General features: G+C 56.7%; 2 protein-coding genes across 5 annotated transcripts in view; one reads left to right on the top strand and one right to left on the bottom strand.

Moving 5' to 3' along the window:
• LOC116463885 (AP-2 complex subunit alpha-2) overlaps positions 1 to 11,937 on the top strand; it is an 85,598-nt gene extending 73,661 nt beyond the window's left edge. For 3 of the 4 annotated variants that reach the window (XM_058434910.1, XM_058434909.1, XM_058434912.1), the window contains exons 15-22: positions 1,657 to 1,823; positions 4,978 to 5,060; positions 7,794 to 7,884; positions 9,285 to 9,407; positions 10,428 to 10,544; positions 10,658 to 10,727; positions 10,812 to 10,946; positions 11,563 to 11,937. In XM_058434910.1, the coding sequence (XP_058290893.1) occupies positions 1,657 to 1,823; positions 4,978 to 5,060; positions 7,794 to 7,884; positions 9,285 to 9,407; positions 10,428 to 10,544; positions 10,658 to 10,727; positions 10,812 to 10,946; positions 11,563 to 11,640 (864 nt within the window). In that variant the 3' untranslated portion in view covers positions 11,641 to 11,937. The other variant, XM_058434911.1, reaches the window with a different exon arrangement.
• A 2,447-nt stretch (positions 11,938 to 14,384) lies between these two features.
• LOC116463883 (mucin-6) overlaps positions 14,385 to 17,760 on the bottom strand; it is a 25,175-nt gene continuing 21,799 nt past the window's right edge. Inside the window, exons 34-36 of the mRNA XM_032147184.2 lie at positions 16,747 to 17,626; positions 14,920 to 15,022; positions 14,385 to 14,643 (exon numbers count right to left, since the gene is read on the bottom strand). Coding sequence (XP_032003075.1) covers positions 14,466 to 14,643; positions 14,920 to 15,022; positions 16,747 to 17,626 — 1,161 coding nt within the window. The 3' untranslated portion in view covers positions 14,385 to 14,465. The remainder of the gene's footprint in view (positions 14,644 to 14,919; positions 15,023 to 16,746; positions 17,627 to 17,760) is intronic.

Here is a 17,760-nt window from a genome sequence, read left to right as displayed (position 1 = left end):
GGGGGTCCTTTTTATAGGGAGCACCTGAGTCCCAAAGTGCTGGGATCACAGATGTGAGCCGCCGTGCCCGGCTGGGGGTCCTTTTTATAGGGAGCACCTGAGTCCCAAAGTGCTGGGATCACAGGTGTGAGCCGCCGTGCCCGGCCGGGGGTCCTTTTTACAGGGAGCACCTGAGTCCCAAAGTGCTGGGATCACAGGTGTGAGCCGCCGTGCCCGGCCGGGGGTCCTTTTTATAGGGAGCACCTGAGTCCCAAAATGCACAGGCTGCTTCGGGGCAGGACCCATGGAGCCCAGAGCAGGTCTGAGCTCCTGAAGTCAGGCTGCCGGGGCCTTGCTGGGGAGCCTGCTGCCCTGTTGGATGGGTGAGCATGCGATGGACTGAGCTGCTGCTTGTGCCCTGTTGTGAGAGTTTAATCATGAGATCATAGGCTCTCTTTCCTTGTGCCTTTGCCCAGGATCAAAGAGCAATTACTGGGGCTGGGTGCGGTGGCTCATGCCTGTAATCCCAGTACTTTGGGAAGCCAAGGTGGACGGATCACCTGAGGTCAGGAGTTCGAGACCAACCTGGCCAACATGGCGAAACCCCGTCTCTACTAAAAATACAAAAATTAACCGGGCATGATGGCGGCCACCTGTAATCCCAGCTACTTGAGAGGCTGAGGCAGGAGAATCGCTTGAGGTGGAGGTTGCAGTGAGCCCGCACCATTGCACTCCAGCCTGGGCAATAGAGTGAGACTTTCTCAAAAAAACAGAAACCGAGACAGTGTCTTGCTATGTTGTCCAGGCTAGTTTTAAACTCCTGGGCTCAAGCAGTCTTTCTGCCTCAACCTTCCAAAGTGCTGGGATTACAGGTGTGGGGCACCATGCCCAGCCAAAAAGCAATTATTTTTTTAAAGTATCTGTTCTGTAGACTTTTAATGATTAATAATGATTTAGTAATAATTTAATGATTAATAATGCACCTGAGTAGGTTACTTGCCTTTTCATCTTCGGAAGCTTACTTTCTTATTGGACAGTTGGCAGTAACATGCATGATCTTTCTTTTTTTTTTTTTTGGAGACAGTCTCGCTCTGTCGCCTGGGCTGGAGTGCAGCGGCACGATCTCAGCTCACTGCAAGCTCCGCCTCCTGGGTTCACGCCATTCTCCTGCCTCAGCCTCCCCAGTAGCTGGGACTACAGGCGCCCACCACCACACCTGACTAATTTGTTTTGTATTTTTTAGTAGAGACGGGGTTTCACCATGTTAGCCAGGATGGTCTCGATCTCCTGACCTTGTGATCCGCCCGTCTCGGCCTCCCAAAGTGCTGGGATTACAGGCGTGAGCCACCGCACCTGGCCTTAATGTCCTTCATGGCAAATTTTTTTGAGAATTTTTTTCATTCAAATAGCATTTGTGAAAAAATGTAGGGTGTCTTAGTGAAATTGACTGATGTTTTAAGTGCAGTTATCTTTAGGCTGGAGTCTGGGATATACTCAGGAAATGGCTGTAGCCCTCACTCGCTGGTCACTCACTGAGCTGTGTGCCGCCTGCCCCAGCCACTGGGAGTGCATGGATGCCAAGGGGGTGCCATGGGGGAGGACGTGCAGGCGTGAGCTGTCTGGGGTCGGCCAGGCCAGGGAGGCTCTCTGCTGATGCTCTCCTTCCTTCTCTTCCAGTCTACGCCTTCTCCGTCGGCAGACCTGCTGGGTCTCGGGGCCGCCCCCCCTGCCCCCGCGGGCCCCCCACCCTCCTCTGGCGGCGGCGGGCTGCTCGTGGACGTGTTCTCAGACTCGGCCTCTGCGGTCGCGCCTCTCGCTCCTGGCTCCGAAGACAACTTTGCCAGGTAGTCAGGTTTCCTGAGTCCTGCAGACAGGCACGGGGCTGCCGTGCCCCCTGACTTCCGGTGTGGCCGCGGCCAGCTGGACAGAGGTGGGCAGGGGAGTTTACCTCCCAGATTACTGCTTGGGGGAGACAGCGGGAGCTGCTGTGTTGTGGGTGGGTTTGCTGTGTAACTCCCCTCACAACCTTGATTTATATGGACTGCAGTGTTCGTTACTCTCAGGAGGAAGAGGAGGACGTGGAAGAAGCACACGGTCTGGGCGGTGGTTGTGTCCCGTCTGCACGGCGATGTCTGATCATGTTTCAGCTGCTGTTTGATAAACACTCTTTGTAGCTACACGTCTTCTCTCTTCGCCTCTTTCCTGTCTAGTTGGGCTGCTTTTCACTCTTTGACTTAAGCCGTTTTGTCTGTGTCTGGCCTGGAGGCCGGGTCTCTTGTCCTTGAGTTGCTCACTTGCCAAGTCCTTCCGTGAGGCCCACCCTGCTCACGCCTTCGGCCTCCACCCTGTGGTTCCCCCCGAGGGCAGCCTGTGTTTGCTGCTTGTCCTGCTCTAATTTCTGTCGGTGCCTGGGCACCTCCCGGCTCCCCATGTGCAGTGGTCTCTGCCTGTGTCTCCGTGGTCTTCACATCGCCGGTGCTGACCACTTTCCCGGCACGTGCTCTCCCCGGCCCTCTCTGCTGGGCTCATCAGCTGTGCATTCCCCTTACTGGCTGCTCTCAGCCGTCTGCTTGTTTTCATGTCTGGCTGGAGGTCTGAGGTGCCCCCTTTCCCGGAGTTGACGCCCCTCCCCTGCTGCCCTATGGGGTGGGAGCGCAGGTGCCGGTTTCTGTCCCAGATGGAGGTTAGAGAGCCTTTGAGGAGTGGCCTTTTGGCCCCCCGTTTTGAAGACTGTAATGGAGTTCTGGTGTTTTTAAATGTTTTTCAGTTCTTTGTATTCACGTTGCATGTGCGTTCTGTTTCCTATTATGTGTTGGAAAAGGACTTAGGAGAAGCAGGCTGGCGTGGTGTTTGGTGCAGGTCGCCACTTGGGCTGAAAACAGTCTTACTGCTCTTAGAGTCGCTGTGTTTGTGATGGAGAATCCAGGTTGCAGGGCTCTGGTGGTGGCTGCTCCTCAGTGTCTCGGTGGCAGGAAGGGACAAGGGGCTGGGCAGTCCGTGGCAGCCGTGGCCCTTCCCTGCTGGGCGCTGCCTGCCCTGTCTCCATACGGCTGTGCTGGGAGCTGCACATGGCCCTTGTGCACGCCTCACATCGGGTGGCGCTGTCTCCAGCTGGCCGGGCCTCGGGGCTCTTGTGCATGTGGCCGTCTTGGCTTTGATCTGGCTACAGAGGATCATCAGGTGTCTGCGTGTGTTTGGTGTAGGATGGAGGCACAGAGTGCCTCAGGGCGAGCCGGCTGCGGTGGCTGCTGGCACACGGCTCACAGGACGGGGCGGCTGCATTCTCATGGCCTTGCAGAGTGGTTTGCATTTTCCCCAAAGATTCCTCCAGGCCAGGTTGTAGTTGAGATGACCCTTTAAAAAGCAAGAACCAAGCAGAGACACTGACCACAAGGGCCTCTCTGTCACGTCATGGGTGATCAGTCAGAGCCCCTCCCGTGTCCTTGACAGATTTCACTTTAAAGTGGCTTAGTCCAAACCACGAGTGTAAACTCCATGGCCTCTCGTGTGGAGTGCCCGCTGGCTGTGGGCGGAGCAGTGACCCCGGGGCGCAGTGAGCACGTGGACCTCCCCTTCGGCCGGCTCCTCCTGTTAAGTGACCTCTGCTTTGTTAGCCGCCTGCTGTGAGCAGTCCCGGGTGAAGCCCAGTAGACATGTTCCAGGCTGTGTTGTGGATGACTGTCCTGTGTTATGTGTTGGTTAGACCACACTTGACTTTTTGAAGCTTCACGTGGCTGGAGCCGGACCAGCAGCCTGCCGGGCTGTGCAGGGGGTGGCTGTGGCCTCCAGAGGTGTGTGCAGGGACTGCTGCCTCAGCGGCTCTCGTGGCCACGGCAGGCTGGAGTGGGACACTGTGTGGCAAGCAGCGCCCTCTCGGCCCCAAGAGCGAACCAAGGGCCGCCCATCACTGCCCCTTGCCATCTGTCGCTGCTTCCTCTGTCTTCCTGGCCTGGTCTTCATAGGGCAGGATGCCAATGAGCTGATCTTCAGGTCGGCAGCACTCAGACCTTCGAGGGTGGCAGCTGTGGTGCAGTTAGTGGAGACTGGGTGAGCGTAGGAGTGGCTGACCTTGATCTCAACGTCAGCGCAGGTGGAGGTGGAGATTTCAGAATTAGGCTGCTGCCATGCAGCATTTGCTTCTTAGGCACTGGGGTGGGCTGGGGGGACGGGGCGGCGCCATGACCTCCTGCCTCCCTACCCTGTGGTCTGAATCAGTGCCACATCCATCTCTGTGCTGGGTTCACCCAGGAGCCCTGTGCCACTGCCCCGCCTCCGTCTCCTCTTTTTTGGATCCAGGTCACTGTGGAGTTACAGTTTCCTAGAGGAGGTCACTTCTGAGAGAAGTGAAGCTCTCCTGAGAGAAACACAAATGAAAGCTAACCAACGCTATTTTATTTTCCCCTAATTCTGTGTAGTGTAGATAGGTGCCCTGTGGTGAGCACAACCCTGGGCTCCCTGTGCAGTGTAGACACTAACCATGCATGGGGTGAGAGGAGAGGTCAGAGGGGAGATGGGGGCACCCAGGGCCCTGCAGGGCTGTGCTGCTGGTGGGTGGATGGCTGGGTGCCTGTGCGTGCATATGCATCAGCGGGGAGCAGCCAGGCTCTGATGGCGAGGCCCTCACTGGGTGGAAGCTCTGCACCCGTGTTGGATGGAGTCTGTGGTGTGGCCAGAAGCTGTGTGCATGCCTTCACGCCCGTGTCCTGTCTGGGGCCGTGAGAGGCCATTACATGTGGACCAGCACGTTCCTGAAAAGCAGCTGCACCAACCAACCTCACAGGTCTCACCGGGGCTGTGTCCGCGTCCCTGCGCCCTGCCCACCATCCTCCTCCAGTGGCTGTTAGGAAAGTCCTTGGAATAGTTTTCCACGTTTTTCTTCCCTTGTGTCCCATAGAGGTTTTTGTGGCCTCCTCGTGCTATGAGTTTTTTTCCACAACAAACCCTTGTGTTTTCTGCAGGTGGCTCTGAGTGACACATACACTGTCCCTTTTCCCCTAGGTTTGTTTGTAAAAACAATGGTGTGTTGTTTGAAAACCAGCTGCTTCAAATTGGACTTAAGTCTGAATTTCGGCAGAATTTAGGTATGTGTTTTAATTACTTAATGAAACCGTCTCTTAGAAATATGGGAAATTAAGAGAAAATATTTGCAAATCATATACTTATAAGGGATAGATATCCGGAATATAAAAAGAACTCCCATAACTCAGTAAGAAAGCAGCTCAATTAAAAAATGGGCAAAAGAACAGCCTGGGCAACACATCAAGACCCCATCTCTACAACCAGAGGGGGTGGCGGGGAGGCGGGGGTGGGGGCAGAGTTGTTGAAAAGACATTCTCCAGGGAAAATACAGGAATGCTCAATAAGCACCTGAAAAGATGGACAAAGTCATGAGGGAAATGCCAATCAAAACCACAGTGAGATACCACCTCACCCCGCCAGGACAGCTGTTCTAAAACAAACAGGTAGCCTGTGCAGTGGCTCACGCTTGTAACCTCAGCATGTTGGGAGGCCGAGGCAGGCGGATCACTTGAGGCCAGGAGTTTGAGACCGGCCTGGCTAACATGGCGAAACCCTGTCTCTAATAAAAATACAAAAATTAGCTAGGTATAGTGGTGCGTGCCTGTAGTTCCAGCTACACGAGAGGCTGAGGCAGGAGAATCACCTGAACCTGGGAGGCGGAGGTTGCAGTGAGCCGAGATCATGCCACTGCACTCCAGCCTGGGCAACAGAAAGAGACTCTGTAAATAAATAAATAAACAGACTGGCCTGGTGGCCTGGTGACTTAGGCTTGTAATTCCAGCACTTTGGGAGGCTGAGGTGGGAGGATCACTTGAGCCCAGGTGTTTGAGACCAGCCTGCACAACATTGTGAGACCCCATCTCTACAAAAAATACAAAAATTAGCTAGACGTGGTGGTGTACACCTGTGGTCCCAGCTACTTGGGAGGCAGAGGTGGGAGGATTGCTTGAGCCCAGGTATTTGAGGCTGTAGTGAGCTGAGATCTTGCCACTGCACTGCAGCCTGGGCAACAGAGCGAGACCCCGTCATTTGTTCATTCATTCATTCATTCATAAATAATGCATACATCAAAACAAACCAAAAAGGAAAAGGAGTGTCTGCAGGGCGTGGTGACGTTGGAGCCTTGTGCGCCACTGGTGGGAATGTACAGTAGTGCAGGTACTGTGGGAAGTTCCTCAAAACACAAAAGAAGATGGAATTATTCTGTGACCCAGCAGTTCCACATCTGGGCACAGACCCCAGAGAATTGAAAGCTGGGTCTTAAAGAGGTACCTGTCTACCCATGTCCATAGCAGCATTATTCACAATCACTGAAAGTTGGAAACAGCCCAGATGTTCATCGGTGGATGACTCGATAAACAAAATGTGGTCTGTCGATGCAGTGGAATATTATTCAGCCATCAAACAGCAGAAAGGAATGAAATTCTGATGCATAAAGCAGCACGGATGCACCTCGAGGACATGGTGCTCAGTGACATGGGCCAGACACATGGACAAATCCTGTGTGGCTCCACTCATGCGGTCCCTAGAGCAGTGACTCCGTAGAGACAGAACGTAGCTGGGGGATGCCAGGGCCTAGGCCAGGGGGATGGGGAGTTGGTGTTTAATGGGGACAGAGTTCCGTTTGGGAAGATGAGAACGTTCTGGAGATGGTGGTGGCAGCAGCTGCACAGTGTGGATGTACTTCCTGTGCCCTTGTGTACACCTAAATATGGCTAGGAAGGTGAATGTTAGTGTATTTTACCACAATTTAGAAGAAGGACATAAAAACGCCTTTGAGTGTAAAAAAATGCTGTGCACAGAACCCTGTGGCTGCAGGGGCCCTGGCTGTGGACCTGCCTCCTCTCAGCGCCTGCCTTGAGCCTCCTGAGGACTGCTCTGTCTCTCGTCTGTGAAAAACACGGGAAGAGTGTGAAAAAAGAGAATTAGTCCCCTGCCCGCCAGGGATCTGTTAGAAAAGTGAGGGTTGTCAGAGTCATTCTTGTGGGAAATGCTGCATTGAAAACAGATGGTGCTTTTAGTCCTGGTTTAAGTTTTTAAGCTCTGGGCCATGATGGCTTCACTAGGTGTTGGGCCATGATGGCTTCACTAGGTGTTGGTTTTGGGTTTTTAAATTGTGGGAGGAGTGATGCTAAACTGTTTACTCTTCAAAACATTTGAGATTTCCTTTCTGAATTCAAGGGGTATACAAATGTTCACAAAGATTTTTTATTGTGATATAAATAAAAACAGTGACACATCCTAAATATGCACCTGTGCCGTGGATGAGCCGCTGCAGTGAGGGCTAGTGTGCAACACCGGTGCTGTGCCGGACGGATGCCCAGCTGGGTCCCCTGACAGGAGGCAGCCGGGGCCGGTGCATGTGTTTGCGTGTTGCAGTCATGGGGCGGGGCCGGCAGAGGCTTGTGTGATTGTGGCGTCCCTGGAAAAGATGCTTGGCAGGCCCCTCCAGCTGGAGCCCAGCTTGCAGACAGGGCGTTCTGTGGGCCCTTCCCGGTGCGTACGCGTGTGATCTCATCCATCCTGTGTGGGTGCACAGGAGGGGCTGAGGGAGGAGGGTGCTGGAGGGCGGAAGTTACCTCTGCGTGGAGGAGATACCCGGCCCCCGTTTCCAACACTGGTGTGCTCGTTCTAAAACTGGAAAAAATGTGTTCTTAATTTTAACAACAGTCATACATCACAACAGTGAACTTAAATTCAGCTGAAGATTGTGGGGGGCTCTTGTTTTTCAGGGTAAATATTCAGGGTAAGTGTGAAATGATGTGTGTGAAAAAATTGTTTTTGTTTCCTTTTAGGTCGGATGTTTATCTTTTATGGTAATAAGACCTCCACGCAGTTCCTAAACTTCACCCCGACACTAATCTGTTCAGACGACCTTCAGCCTAATATCCTTGGCTTTATTGCCCCATGCCCACAGACAGCATAATGTGGGGCTTAGAGGAGGCCTTTGAGGAAGTTTTTTGGTTTTCTTATTTTGTTAAAATAGCAAGATAATTCCAGATGCTATATGAAAATCAGGCACTCATAATCTGCCTATGGTATTGGGCAGCAAGAAGAAAACAGGCAATCTTCCATATCGGAGAGTCAACTTTTGAGAATGCATCTAAAAATACTATGCGTATGCCTCCTCCCCTTCCATTTGGCTAGTTTGAGTCCCTTTGTTTTTCAGCTGGTCTTACTCTCCTGTGACATTATCTTTAAATCCCTCCTCTCCGAAGCCTCACAGAGCTGCTGCTTGCAGAGTGTGGGAGGCGCTGGTGGGGACTGGAGCACGGTGCGCACCCCAGCCGAGCTTGTGTGTGCTTCTGGTAGAGCTTTTAGACTGAAGATTTTCCCTTCGTAATGCCAGAAGTGTTACTAGAACTTCCCCAGCTAAAAGAGGGAGACGCTAACGTCTCTTCCTCTAAGGATAGGCCCGCCAAATAGAGTTAGCGTGAAGACCTCAGCTTGATCAGAGACGGTGACACCTGGGGATTTATGGTCAGTGACCTGAGTGAAGCAACTTCCTCCTTGCCACTGGCTGGTCTGTGTTCATTTTAACTTGAACGTGTTTTAATGCAGACTGTTCAAGCTAACTGTTTCAAAGCAGTCATTAAAAATACACATGTAGGATCATGTGTATTAAAGACTTTGTTTGGGATCCGGAGTGGAAGCTCTGACTCCTACTGCGCCCCTTTAGGGTTCCCTCCCTGGGGGTCCACTTGGCTCGAGGCAGCAGCGAGCCCAGCAGCTGAGTGGCCGGTGGCACACGACCCAGAGGGAAGGAGAGGCCTGCACCCTGCTGCCTCCTGGACCCAGCTTTGCTGCTGTCACTGTTTCTTCAGGAGAGGCTGTAGGCAAACTCTTGTTTTCCAGCATGAAAACAACCCTGGTCACAGCAGGGCAGGCTCTTTTCTGCATCTCGCTGTTTCAGGAGCCTGCTATTCCCGGGATTCTTAAAAGTTTTCCTGCCCTACTAAGCACCAGCTTCTGCTAACGGTGACAAAAATTGTGTGTGTAAGAACCAGAGCCGAGGCTCAGAGTGAAAACAGACAAGTAGTATATAATCTAAGTGACTTTTTAAAATGGAGGAGCCATTTTGGAAGCGTGAGAAGCAGACAGTGTTTTGAGGATTGTCCGGGTGGAGGGGCAGGGCCGGGTGGTGTGGCTGCCCCTTGACCCGTAACTGGTGGTCCTGGAGCGTGGTGAGTGTGCTTGCCTCCACGGGTCCTGCTGGGGCTCTAGCCTGGCCTGCTGCTGCTTCTGCCACTGGGGCTTGCTCAGCTGGATTCCTTAACGCACGCACACCTGAACCTGCAGACCAAGCCCGTGGACCCGACTGTGGAGGGGGGCGCGCAGGTGCAGCAGGTGGTCAACATAGAGTGCGTGTCCGACTTCATGGAGGCGCCAGTCCTCAACATTCAGTTCAGGTAGGAGCCATCTGTGCGCCCCAGGCCAAGGAGTGTGTGGGCGCCTGAGCTGTGTGCCTGGGCTCCTGGGCCCCATGACTGTGCCTCCATGTCCTTCCTGAGGGGACCCAGGGCATGCGGGTGCTCACAATGCAAGGGTGCGGCCTGAGCTGTTGCTGCCCCCAGCTCTGCAGAGCTCAGGAAACAAGGGGAGGCGAAGCCCTGGGCTCCTGGATGGCAGGTGGCAGCTCCCACATGGGGCCTTGCTAGGGTCTTTCTGGGCACCGTGAGGCCCACCTTATGGGGTGGCAGACAGCCAGGGCCCCCGCGCCACCTGCCCGGCTTGGTACCAGACGACAGCTGTGGGGTGAAGGTGGCTGGTTTCCTTCAGACCCTGGCCTGGGGGGTGCGTTTTTTGCTCAGTTGAGCTCAGATCATACCACTTTGCTTATTTTTTTAAAAGCGTAGGATTTTCCTGCTGCGACTGTTCATTACTCTCACTTTTCAGTGACTACAAATAGCGTGTACACAGTCAGCCCGTCCCCTGCTGGGTGTCTGCAAGGTTAGGAATGTTGAGAAAAGCACACTTTCTAACATTAAAAATATAGAGAACTTAAGACTGTGTACTGTAGAATTCGGGGACGTAGACGGGCAAATTTTTGTTTCATTCTTTGTGCAAATGCCTTTGCCTTTTTAAAGAGAAAACATCACACTATTTGCACAGACTTGGAGTTCTGGGAAACAGATGAATGGGGAGAAGTGAGGCACAGGGACATCCTGCCTGTGTATGCGGCCCTGGCCTGTCCTCCTGTCTGTGGGTGACACTGGACACTGAGCCACACGTGATCCGTGGGGACTCAAGGCTCGGCCCCCCCGCCCCGCTCTGGTGGGTGGCAGTAGGTGGGGACGCTTCTCACTCCCGGCTCTTTCCCGGTCCCTGGGGCCCTCAGAGGAGGAGCTGACTGTCCCTCAGCTCTTTCCTGGCCCCGGGGGCTCTCGAAGGAGGAGCTGACTGTCTCTTTCTGCTGCTGCTGCTGGCAGGTATGGGGGCACCTTCCAGAACGTGTCTGTGCAGCTGCCCATCACTCTCAACAAATTCTTCCAGCCGACAGAAATGGCGTCTCAGGATTTCTTTCAACGTTGGAAGCAGTTGAGCAAGTGAGAAACCTGTTGTCCTGTAGGGGTGGGGGGGTGGGGACGGGGCTTATTTGAAAAGGTGGGCTTTGGTCTCTGGCCTGGCTGAGAACACTCGCCTTTGCTGTTTCTCACAGTCCACAGCAGGAAGTGCAGAACATCTTCAAAGCAAAGCACCCAATGGACACAGAAGTCACCAAAGCCAAGGTAGCACGTCTGGAGGGACGGCCCCGGGGGACACGCTGCCCGCGACCCCGCGCAGGGTCCTCATTGTCCTGTTTCTTTGGACAGATCATTGGATTTGGTTCTGCACTTCTTGAAGAAGTTGATCCTAATCCTGCAAATTTTGTGGGAGCTGGAATCATCCACACGAAAACCACCCAGATCGGATGCCTGCTGCGCCTGGAGCCGAACCTGCAAGCCCAGGTCAGGCCCTCAGGAAATGGCTGAACACACTTGAGTTGCTTTTTATTCTGGCACAATGTCCATGGTGAGATGTGTAGCTCTTTAGTGCAGTTTAGTCAGTTTTGACCAATGTCGTGTGCCCGTTTAACCACCACCCTGTCAATACGTGGTTGCATCCCAGCCTCCCCACAGCTGGCCGCTGTGGATCATCGTCCCACCATGGAGCAGCTTGGCCCTGGGCGGTGGCTCTCCCAGCTGTTCCTCTCTGTCACCGCGTTGTTCCTTCTCACCACGTCCCGTTCTGTCGATGGACACCTGTCTCCGTTTCACTCAGGTGGCACCCAGGAGTGCTGTTGCTGCCCAGGGCTTGTGCATGGTTAGTGCTGCAAGAAGCCGTCCCACAGCTTCTCCAGGTGGCCGTGCCACTTCGCACTCCCGCCAGCTACGTACGAGGCGCCAGGCGCTCCCATGTCAGCCCTGTTTTCATGCTGACCGTGTGTGTGGTGCTCAGGCCTCTGCCGAGCTGTGGATGCCTCCTCCCTGGGCATGGCCCACAGGGTTCTGCATGGCGGGTCCTGGGCCCAAGGGCTGTGTGGGCCTCGGCATGCCCGCTGACCCGCTGTGCCCTCTGTTTCAGATGTACCGGCTCACGCTGCGGACGAGTAAGGAAGCCGTTTCTCAGAGATTATGTGAATTGCTCTCAGCGCAGTTTTAGTCATGAGGATGGAAGACCAGGCTCGTGTGTCTTGCGTTGTCTTCGTCTGTGCCGTTTGTCTTCGTGGCCATCCTGCAGATGAGCACCCTGTGTCCAGTGCCACAGCACAAGGCGCCTCCCCGCCCCGCTGCCCCAGACCTCTCCCTTTGGGCTGGACAGGAACACACGTGTGTGGCTCAGGAGGAAAAGCTCAGCCTGGACTGCGGCAGCCACGGCAGAAGGTGGATCTTGGGATCAGTTTTTATAAAAATCGAGACAGTTCTGTGGTTAAATCTACAAATTAAAGGGAAATTAGAAGTTGGCGTGAACGTGGCGTTTGTGGGAGTGTCACTGAGATGGCCTGTGCTGCCGCCCACCCCGCCTCGGAGCCTCTGGGAGCAGCAGTGCTGCCGCGCGTGGTGTGGGCTGAGCCTCGGTGTGTGGCCGTCCTGGTAGCTGCACACCTGGCATCGTCGTGGGCCCTTGGGAGGAGCACAGCTGCCCCTGGTTTTGCTGCAGTCCCAGATGGACAGTTTTCCCAGGCAGGATTTTAATCTAGAATTTAGAAACATTTGTATTTGTAATGACTTCTGGCAAAATCACATGTCCTGGCTGGATGTAATTGTTTTCCTTTCCCAGCTCCTGTTTGTGAAGGGCATCTATTATGCTCCTGCAGTCGCCGAGGCCTTAGATGTGTAGCCAGGGGAGGAGCGTCCTGCCAGCCCCGCGGGGCCCCCAGGACTCCAGGGTAAAGCGTGGGCTGGTGGCGCAAGACTCAGAGCTGTGCTCGTCTCTTTCCTGTCAGAGTGGGCATCCCCAGGCCACGGTGCAGGCCTGAGTCCTTCCACCGGCCCCGTCCAGTCGTCCCTGGAGGGGCTGTGGAGGAGGGAAGCCTCTGTGTGATCAGGAAGTGAGGGGGCCATTGGCCGCATGCTGTGTGTCACCTGTGGCTTGTGTCTCACCTGTCATCTGGACTCAGCACCCAGGCTGCACGTCTGACACCTGAGAGGCGAGAGAGTGGGGCTGGCCTAGGAGCCAAGGCTGGGGCCTTGCGCTCTGTCCCCAGGATGGTGGCCTTGTTTGTCCTAAACACACCCAGCACGGGTTCTGGCTTCCTGACATGCTGTGCAGGCAGGGAGGGTGGGTGGCCACACGTGCTTGAGGGTTTTCACCCTGGCCCTCAGCTGCCTGCTGTGCGGGTCCCTGGGGCAGCTGCAGGGGCTCACGGACCCATCAGGGTCTCCACAGCTCCCCTGTAGTGTGTGCATCCCACGTTGTCTGTGGCTCTCCTTCCGGCGTGTCGGGCTATGATCACAGGATAGCCATGTCAGTGGCGTGCGCCTCTCGCACTGGCCATTCTGGGTCTGGCGGTGCCAGGTGTCGTGACATGCCGTGCTGGGCTTGTTCTGCAGCTGGGTGGTGTGGCCCTCATTCTCATGTTCCAGCTGCTGGGCAGTGCTCTGCCCGTGTGCTGCACCTGCAGGCCGCGTGTGCTGCCGTGGATCTCCTGCATCCCTTGACCCCTCCCGCCATCAGAGGAAAGGCTGCTCCCCGAGGCACTGCTTCCCTGTGCGGCGCTGCAGAGGGACCCTCAGTGTGGCACTCCTCGTCAAAGAAAAATAAAGGCTAGAACAGTACCCTGGATCATGCGCTTTCTTTGGGGGGAAAGCATCCCACCTAACACTCATAGCTCCCTGGGGGCCGTGTGAGGCACAGACCCCAAGGTCCCTGGCCTGTCCTTCAGCACGTGGGCTCACGGGCAGCAGGCATCAGAAAGTGACCTGCCCTTTGCTCTGCCAGTTTGATTCTGGGTGTGTGGTGGAGCTTTTTGGGACCCAGGTCATGTGGGAACTCCTCCAGCCTGGCCTCAGGGCTCCCCGCTGTACAGCGTGTTGAGGTGCAGCCCAGGGCTCCTTCCTGGGGAACGGGAGGCCCCGTGGGGATCCTCCAGTTGATCCGACCACAGATGGTGCAGAAGGGGCTCTCGGGCAGATGGGGGTGGCCCCTGAAAGATGGTGGGCTTTGCCAGAGACGGAACAGTCCTAGTGGAGGGAGGCAGGGGCCCAATGCCAGAGGCAGCTTCTCTTACCAGCCCAGACCCTGCTGGGGGCAGCCCTGCCCAACTGCAGATCCCAGGGGCCCACAGGGTGCCGGTGTGGGTCGGGTGCCTAAGGGGCTGGGGAGAGGCAAAAGCAGTGCTCAGGGACCAGCCTCTGCCTTGACAAGAACCAGTTTATTTGGAGTCTCCGGCCGGGTGACGCCCTCTCCCAAGGACAAGCTGCTGGGGATGGGTGTGGTGCTGGCAGGGGCCTTCTGCCTGGCTGGGAGCGGGGGCGGCTGTCCTGCCCTCGCTGCCACCCTCTGCCCTCCCTGACTGGGGAGCTCCTCTTCTCTGTGCCGGTGGCTGCCTGGGCCTCTTGCCCCCATCTCGGCACAGGTTTCTGTGCCTTCCTCGCCCCTGATGGGTGTGGTCGAGCGCCTGCTCTGTGGCTTATCTGCAGGGTTCTGGGCCCAGCAGGGCTGGGGCCAAGTTCAGGGGCTGGGAGGTGTTGGACGGTGGGCAGGGGTGGTTGGGAGTGCCCTGTGTGCCTGGCAGGGTCCGTGGCCACTGCCCGCCTCAGTCCCTCTCTGCTGGCTCAGGGTCTGCAGGAGTGTGGTGGTCTGAGCCTCTGCTTGGCAGCCCCTCTCCCACGGGTGCCCCAGGTGAGCCACGGCCCAGGGCACTTGGGGGCCAGGCCTGGTGACCAGGAAAGCAGCTGCCGGCACAGGCGGGAAGGGGGCTGGTGGGTGTTTTCCTGTCTCTCATCTGCAGTCCTTCAGCCCCAGGAGAGCAGGCAGCGACCCTGCTAGTCTCCACAGGCCACAGAGCTGCACACGCAGTGGCTGAACACCTCCAGGGTGAGTACGAGCCGCCGGCCAGGCGTGCTGGGGTCTGGGCAGGGCAGCTCCAGCTGCTGCTCATAGGAGTGGAGGGGGCGGCAGCAGCTGCAGCGGGCGTCCACCTGCTGGGTGATGACGTTGAAGCTGCCGAGAAGTCAAGATAGAGCAGGGTCATGGCTGCTGCAGGGGCATACGGCTCCTCCCTCCCCAGGGCAGCTGCTCTACAGAGGCCTGGACCTCCCCGCTGAGCTCCCGGCTCACATGCGCCAGGGCGGTGTTAGGCAGATGGAGCGCAGAGTGGCTCACCTGATGGGGCAGCAGGCGCCTGGGTGGGGCGCGTGAACCTGCCCTGGCATCTCTCTGGGTGGGATTGTGAGCACCTTGCTGGACGTGGGGCAGGCCTCCCACCTGTGGACTCACCTGGCGGCGGAAATGCAGGTGCCCTCACAGCGGGTTACCGTCACGTTCGCCATGCACCCCTTGAACGTGATCTCCTGCTGCTGCTCCCGCACACTGCAGACCCCTGGTGGCCAAGTGGACGGTCAGCAACGTCCAGGGTGGGCATGGAGCGAGGAGGGAGGGAAGCCCTGGCTAGAGACCGGGGTCCCCATCTATCTCTGGACTCTACTGCCCAAGGTGTGGTCTCCCCTTGTGGAGCCCCACAGAGTTCAGACCTCAGCCATACACAAAGGCAAAGGCCAGCAGCATCCTAGTTTGTTTTTTCCCCTCAAAGTCGCTCTGCTGGAGTCCATCAAGGTAGAGAATTTTCTCAGCGGACTCAGCACATACTGAGTCCTGGGCCTGTGTGAGCCACCCTTGGGCCCCAGCTTCCCTGATGCCCAACCCCAGGCCTCAACACCGACCTGTGGGCATGGGCTTCTCTGGTTGGCCGGACCCAGGACCTGCAGGGGGGCTGGGGACACCGTGTCAGTGACCCCAGAGGGGGACAGATGGTGTTGCGGGAGCTCTGTGTGCCCCAGCTGGGGAGGAGGGAAGTGGAGCAGGCCCCGTGGTCTGGGCTCCTGGAAGGGGACGGGTGGGGGCCCGCATGGAAGGCCCAGACAGACAGCCTCAGCGAGAGGCCTGGGCACGTGGCAGGCAGCACGGAGCAGGGTGGACCGATGCAGGCAGTGGCAGCGTCGGCATTAGAAAATGCCACCGGGGAGCGTGGGTTTAAAAGTAGAAAAGGAGTCCTGGGGTAAAGGCTGGACTCTGCTGCCCGTGTGCCCTCCCCTGGCTGCGCCCAGCTTCTTTTTCTGGCTGCAGAGAAGACAGGTCGCCTGGAGCCTAGCTGCCCACTGCAGAGGGCTTTCTCTGGGAGGGTCAGGACTCTGGGTGCTTCCATAGGCCCTGCCGTCCCCAGCTGTCCTCCCCTCCCAGCTGGTTCCTGCTCCCTCACCTCTGCTTCTTGGGGTCACTTCCCTGGCTACAGTTTGCACCCAAGTCCTGGTCTCAGGGAGGGACCCAAACCAAGATTCCCTCAGCCTGCAGCAACGAGCTGCCACCCACGTGAGAGACTGTGAAGCCATCTGTGGCGTTGCCGCCTGGTGGAGGTCGATGCATGCGAGGGACCCAGTCCCTGGGTGGTTGCTGTGAGAGGAACACCCAGGAGGGAAGGGAGGGACATCCCTGGAATGCGAGGTGAGGTGGGCATGGACAAGGCCTGAGGTGTGCTCTGTCCCCAGGCATCCCATGGCCTGGGGAGCAGTGGACTCGCTCACAGGAATTGTCACGAGCACCAAGGAGCAGGTGCCCTGGTTGCCAGGTCCAGCTCCACCTTCAACAGGTCCTTCGGGGCGAGGCAGGGGCTGTGCCAGACTTTTGTGTCTCTCTCTGCACTTGGAGGAAGGGCTGTGCTGCTTGAACCCTGGGGTCTGGCCAGCCCTGACATCCTCTGAGCACCCAAAGGGGCAGCCGGGGAAGGCTTTTGGCAGGTATCACTCTGAGGGGAGGCCAGGAGTGCAGCAGTGACCGGGCATGAGTGAGCCAGTGCAGGGAAAGGTCAAGGTTAGCTGGGGAAGAAGGCCCAACGGGGAGGCCAGGCACTTGCTTGGCCAGGACAGCGTTGGCATAGAGGGTGCCCAGGAGAGGAGAGGGGAAAGGCCTGGCAGGCGTGTAGGGAAGGCGGGGAACAGGCGTGTGGTCCTGGGATCACAGGACCATGAGGGGTAAGCTGAGGCAGGGGCTGCCTGGGAGTCACGAGCACAGAAGTGAGGCCAGGAGGAGGGCCACAGAGATGTCACTTACCGGGTGAGGTGGGCGTAGATGTCCCGAGAGAAGATACTGGGGCAGAAGCAGGGGTGCTTCCATGTGCAGTGAGGGAGCTGGTCAGGAACCGCGTGGTAGGCAATGAGGTGGGACCAGGGTGCCTGGTGGTAAGGTTGGTGACTGGAGAGCTGGGGATACCCGTCACCCCCGAGGTGAGTGACACAAAGCCTGACGTGGGAACTCGGGTGGTGAGAGAAGTGGACCGCGAGGTGGTGGACTGAGAGGAGAAGGCAGGGGCGGTGTGGGTGCTGGCCGTGGTCCTGGGCGTGGACGGAAATGCAATGGTGCTGGAGGCTATGTGGCTGGATGGGGTGGGAGACACGGTAAGAGTGGATATGGGGAGTAGGGCAGAGAGAGTGAAAGGAGAGGAGATAGTGTGGGGGAGAGTGGCCCTAATGGTAGTAGAGGCAGCTGGAGAAGAAGGAAAAAGAGGAGATGCAGACACTGATGCAGTTGTGGGATGAGTGAACAATGAGGAGTGTGAGCCCGAGCTCAGGGTTGTGGAGTGCACAGGGGTGGACACGACAGAGGAAGACGTGCCGGCAGAAGAAGAAGAAGTCTGGGGAGAGGAGTGGGAGGAGGGCACATGAGAAGAAACGGAAGAGGGGGCAGAAGGACTGGGAGAAAATGAGGAGGACAGCTGATTAGTTGTAGAAACAAGAGTGGTTGCAGAACTCATGTGGGGGAGTCCTGTGGTGATAGGTGATGACGGTGGCCTTGAGCTAGAGTTCTGAGGCAGCTGAGACGAGGAGGATATGAAGGAAGAAGAGGCTGTGGCTGTGTTGAATGAGCTGTGGGCTTGGCTGGTCCCACTGGTGGTCACTGTCATTGGTGGGGCTGGGTGGGTGGATCCTGTGGCCTTGAATGTTGTCAGTGGAGGGATGGTGCCTGTTGCCATTGAAGGGATGGAGGAGAAAGTGGCCATCTGTGCGTGGGTAGGGGTGATGACTGTGTGAGTACTTGGAGTCACCAAGGAGGTGGAGAAAGGTGGAA

This window comes from Hylobates moloch, unplaced genomic scaffold (assembly GCF_009828535.3).
Source record: "Hylobates moloch isolate HMO894 unplaced genomic scaffold, HMol_V3 SCAFFOLD_74, whole genome shotgun sequence".
NCBI classification, from domain to species: Eukaryota; Metazoa; Chordata; class Mammalia; order Primates; family Hylobatidae; genus Hylobates; species Hylobates moloch.
Note: the sequence above shows the minus strand (reverse complement) of the source record. Positions and strands in the feature narration are given on the sequence as shown.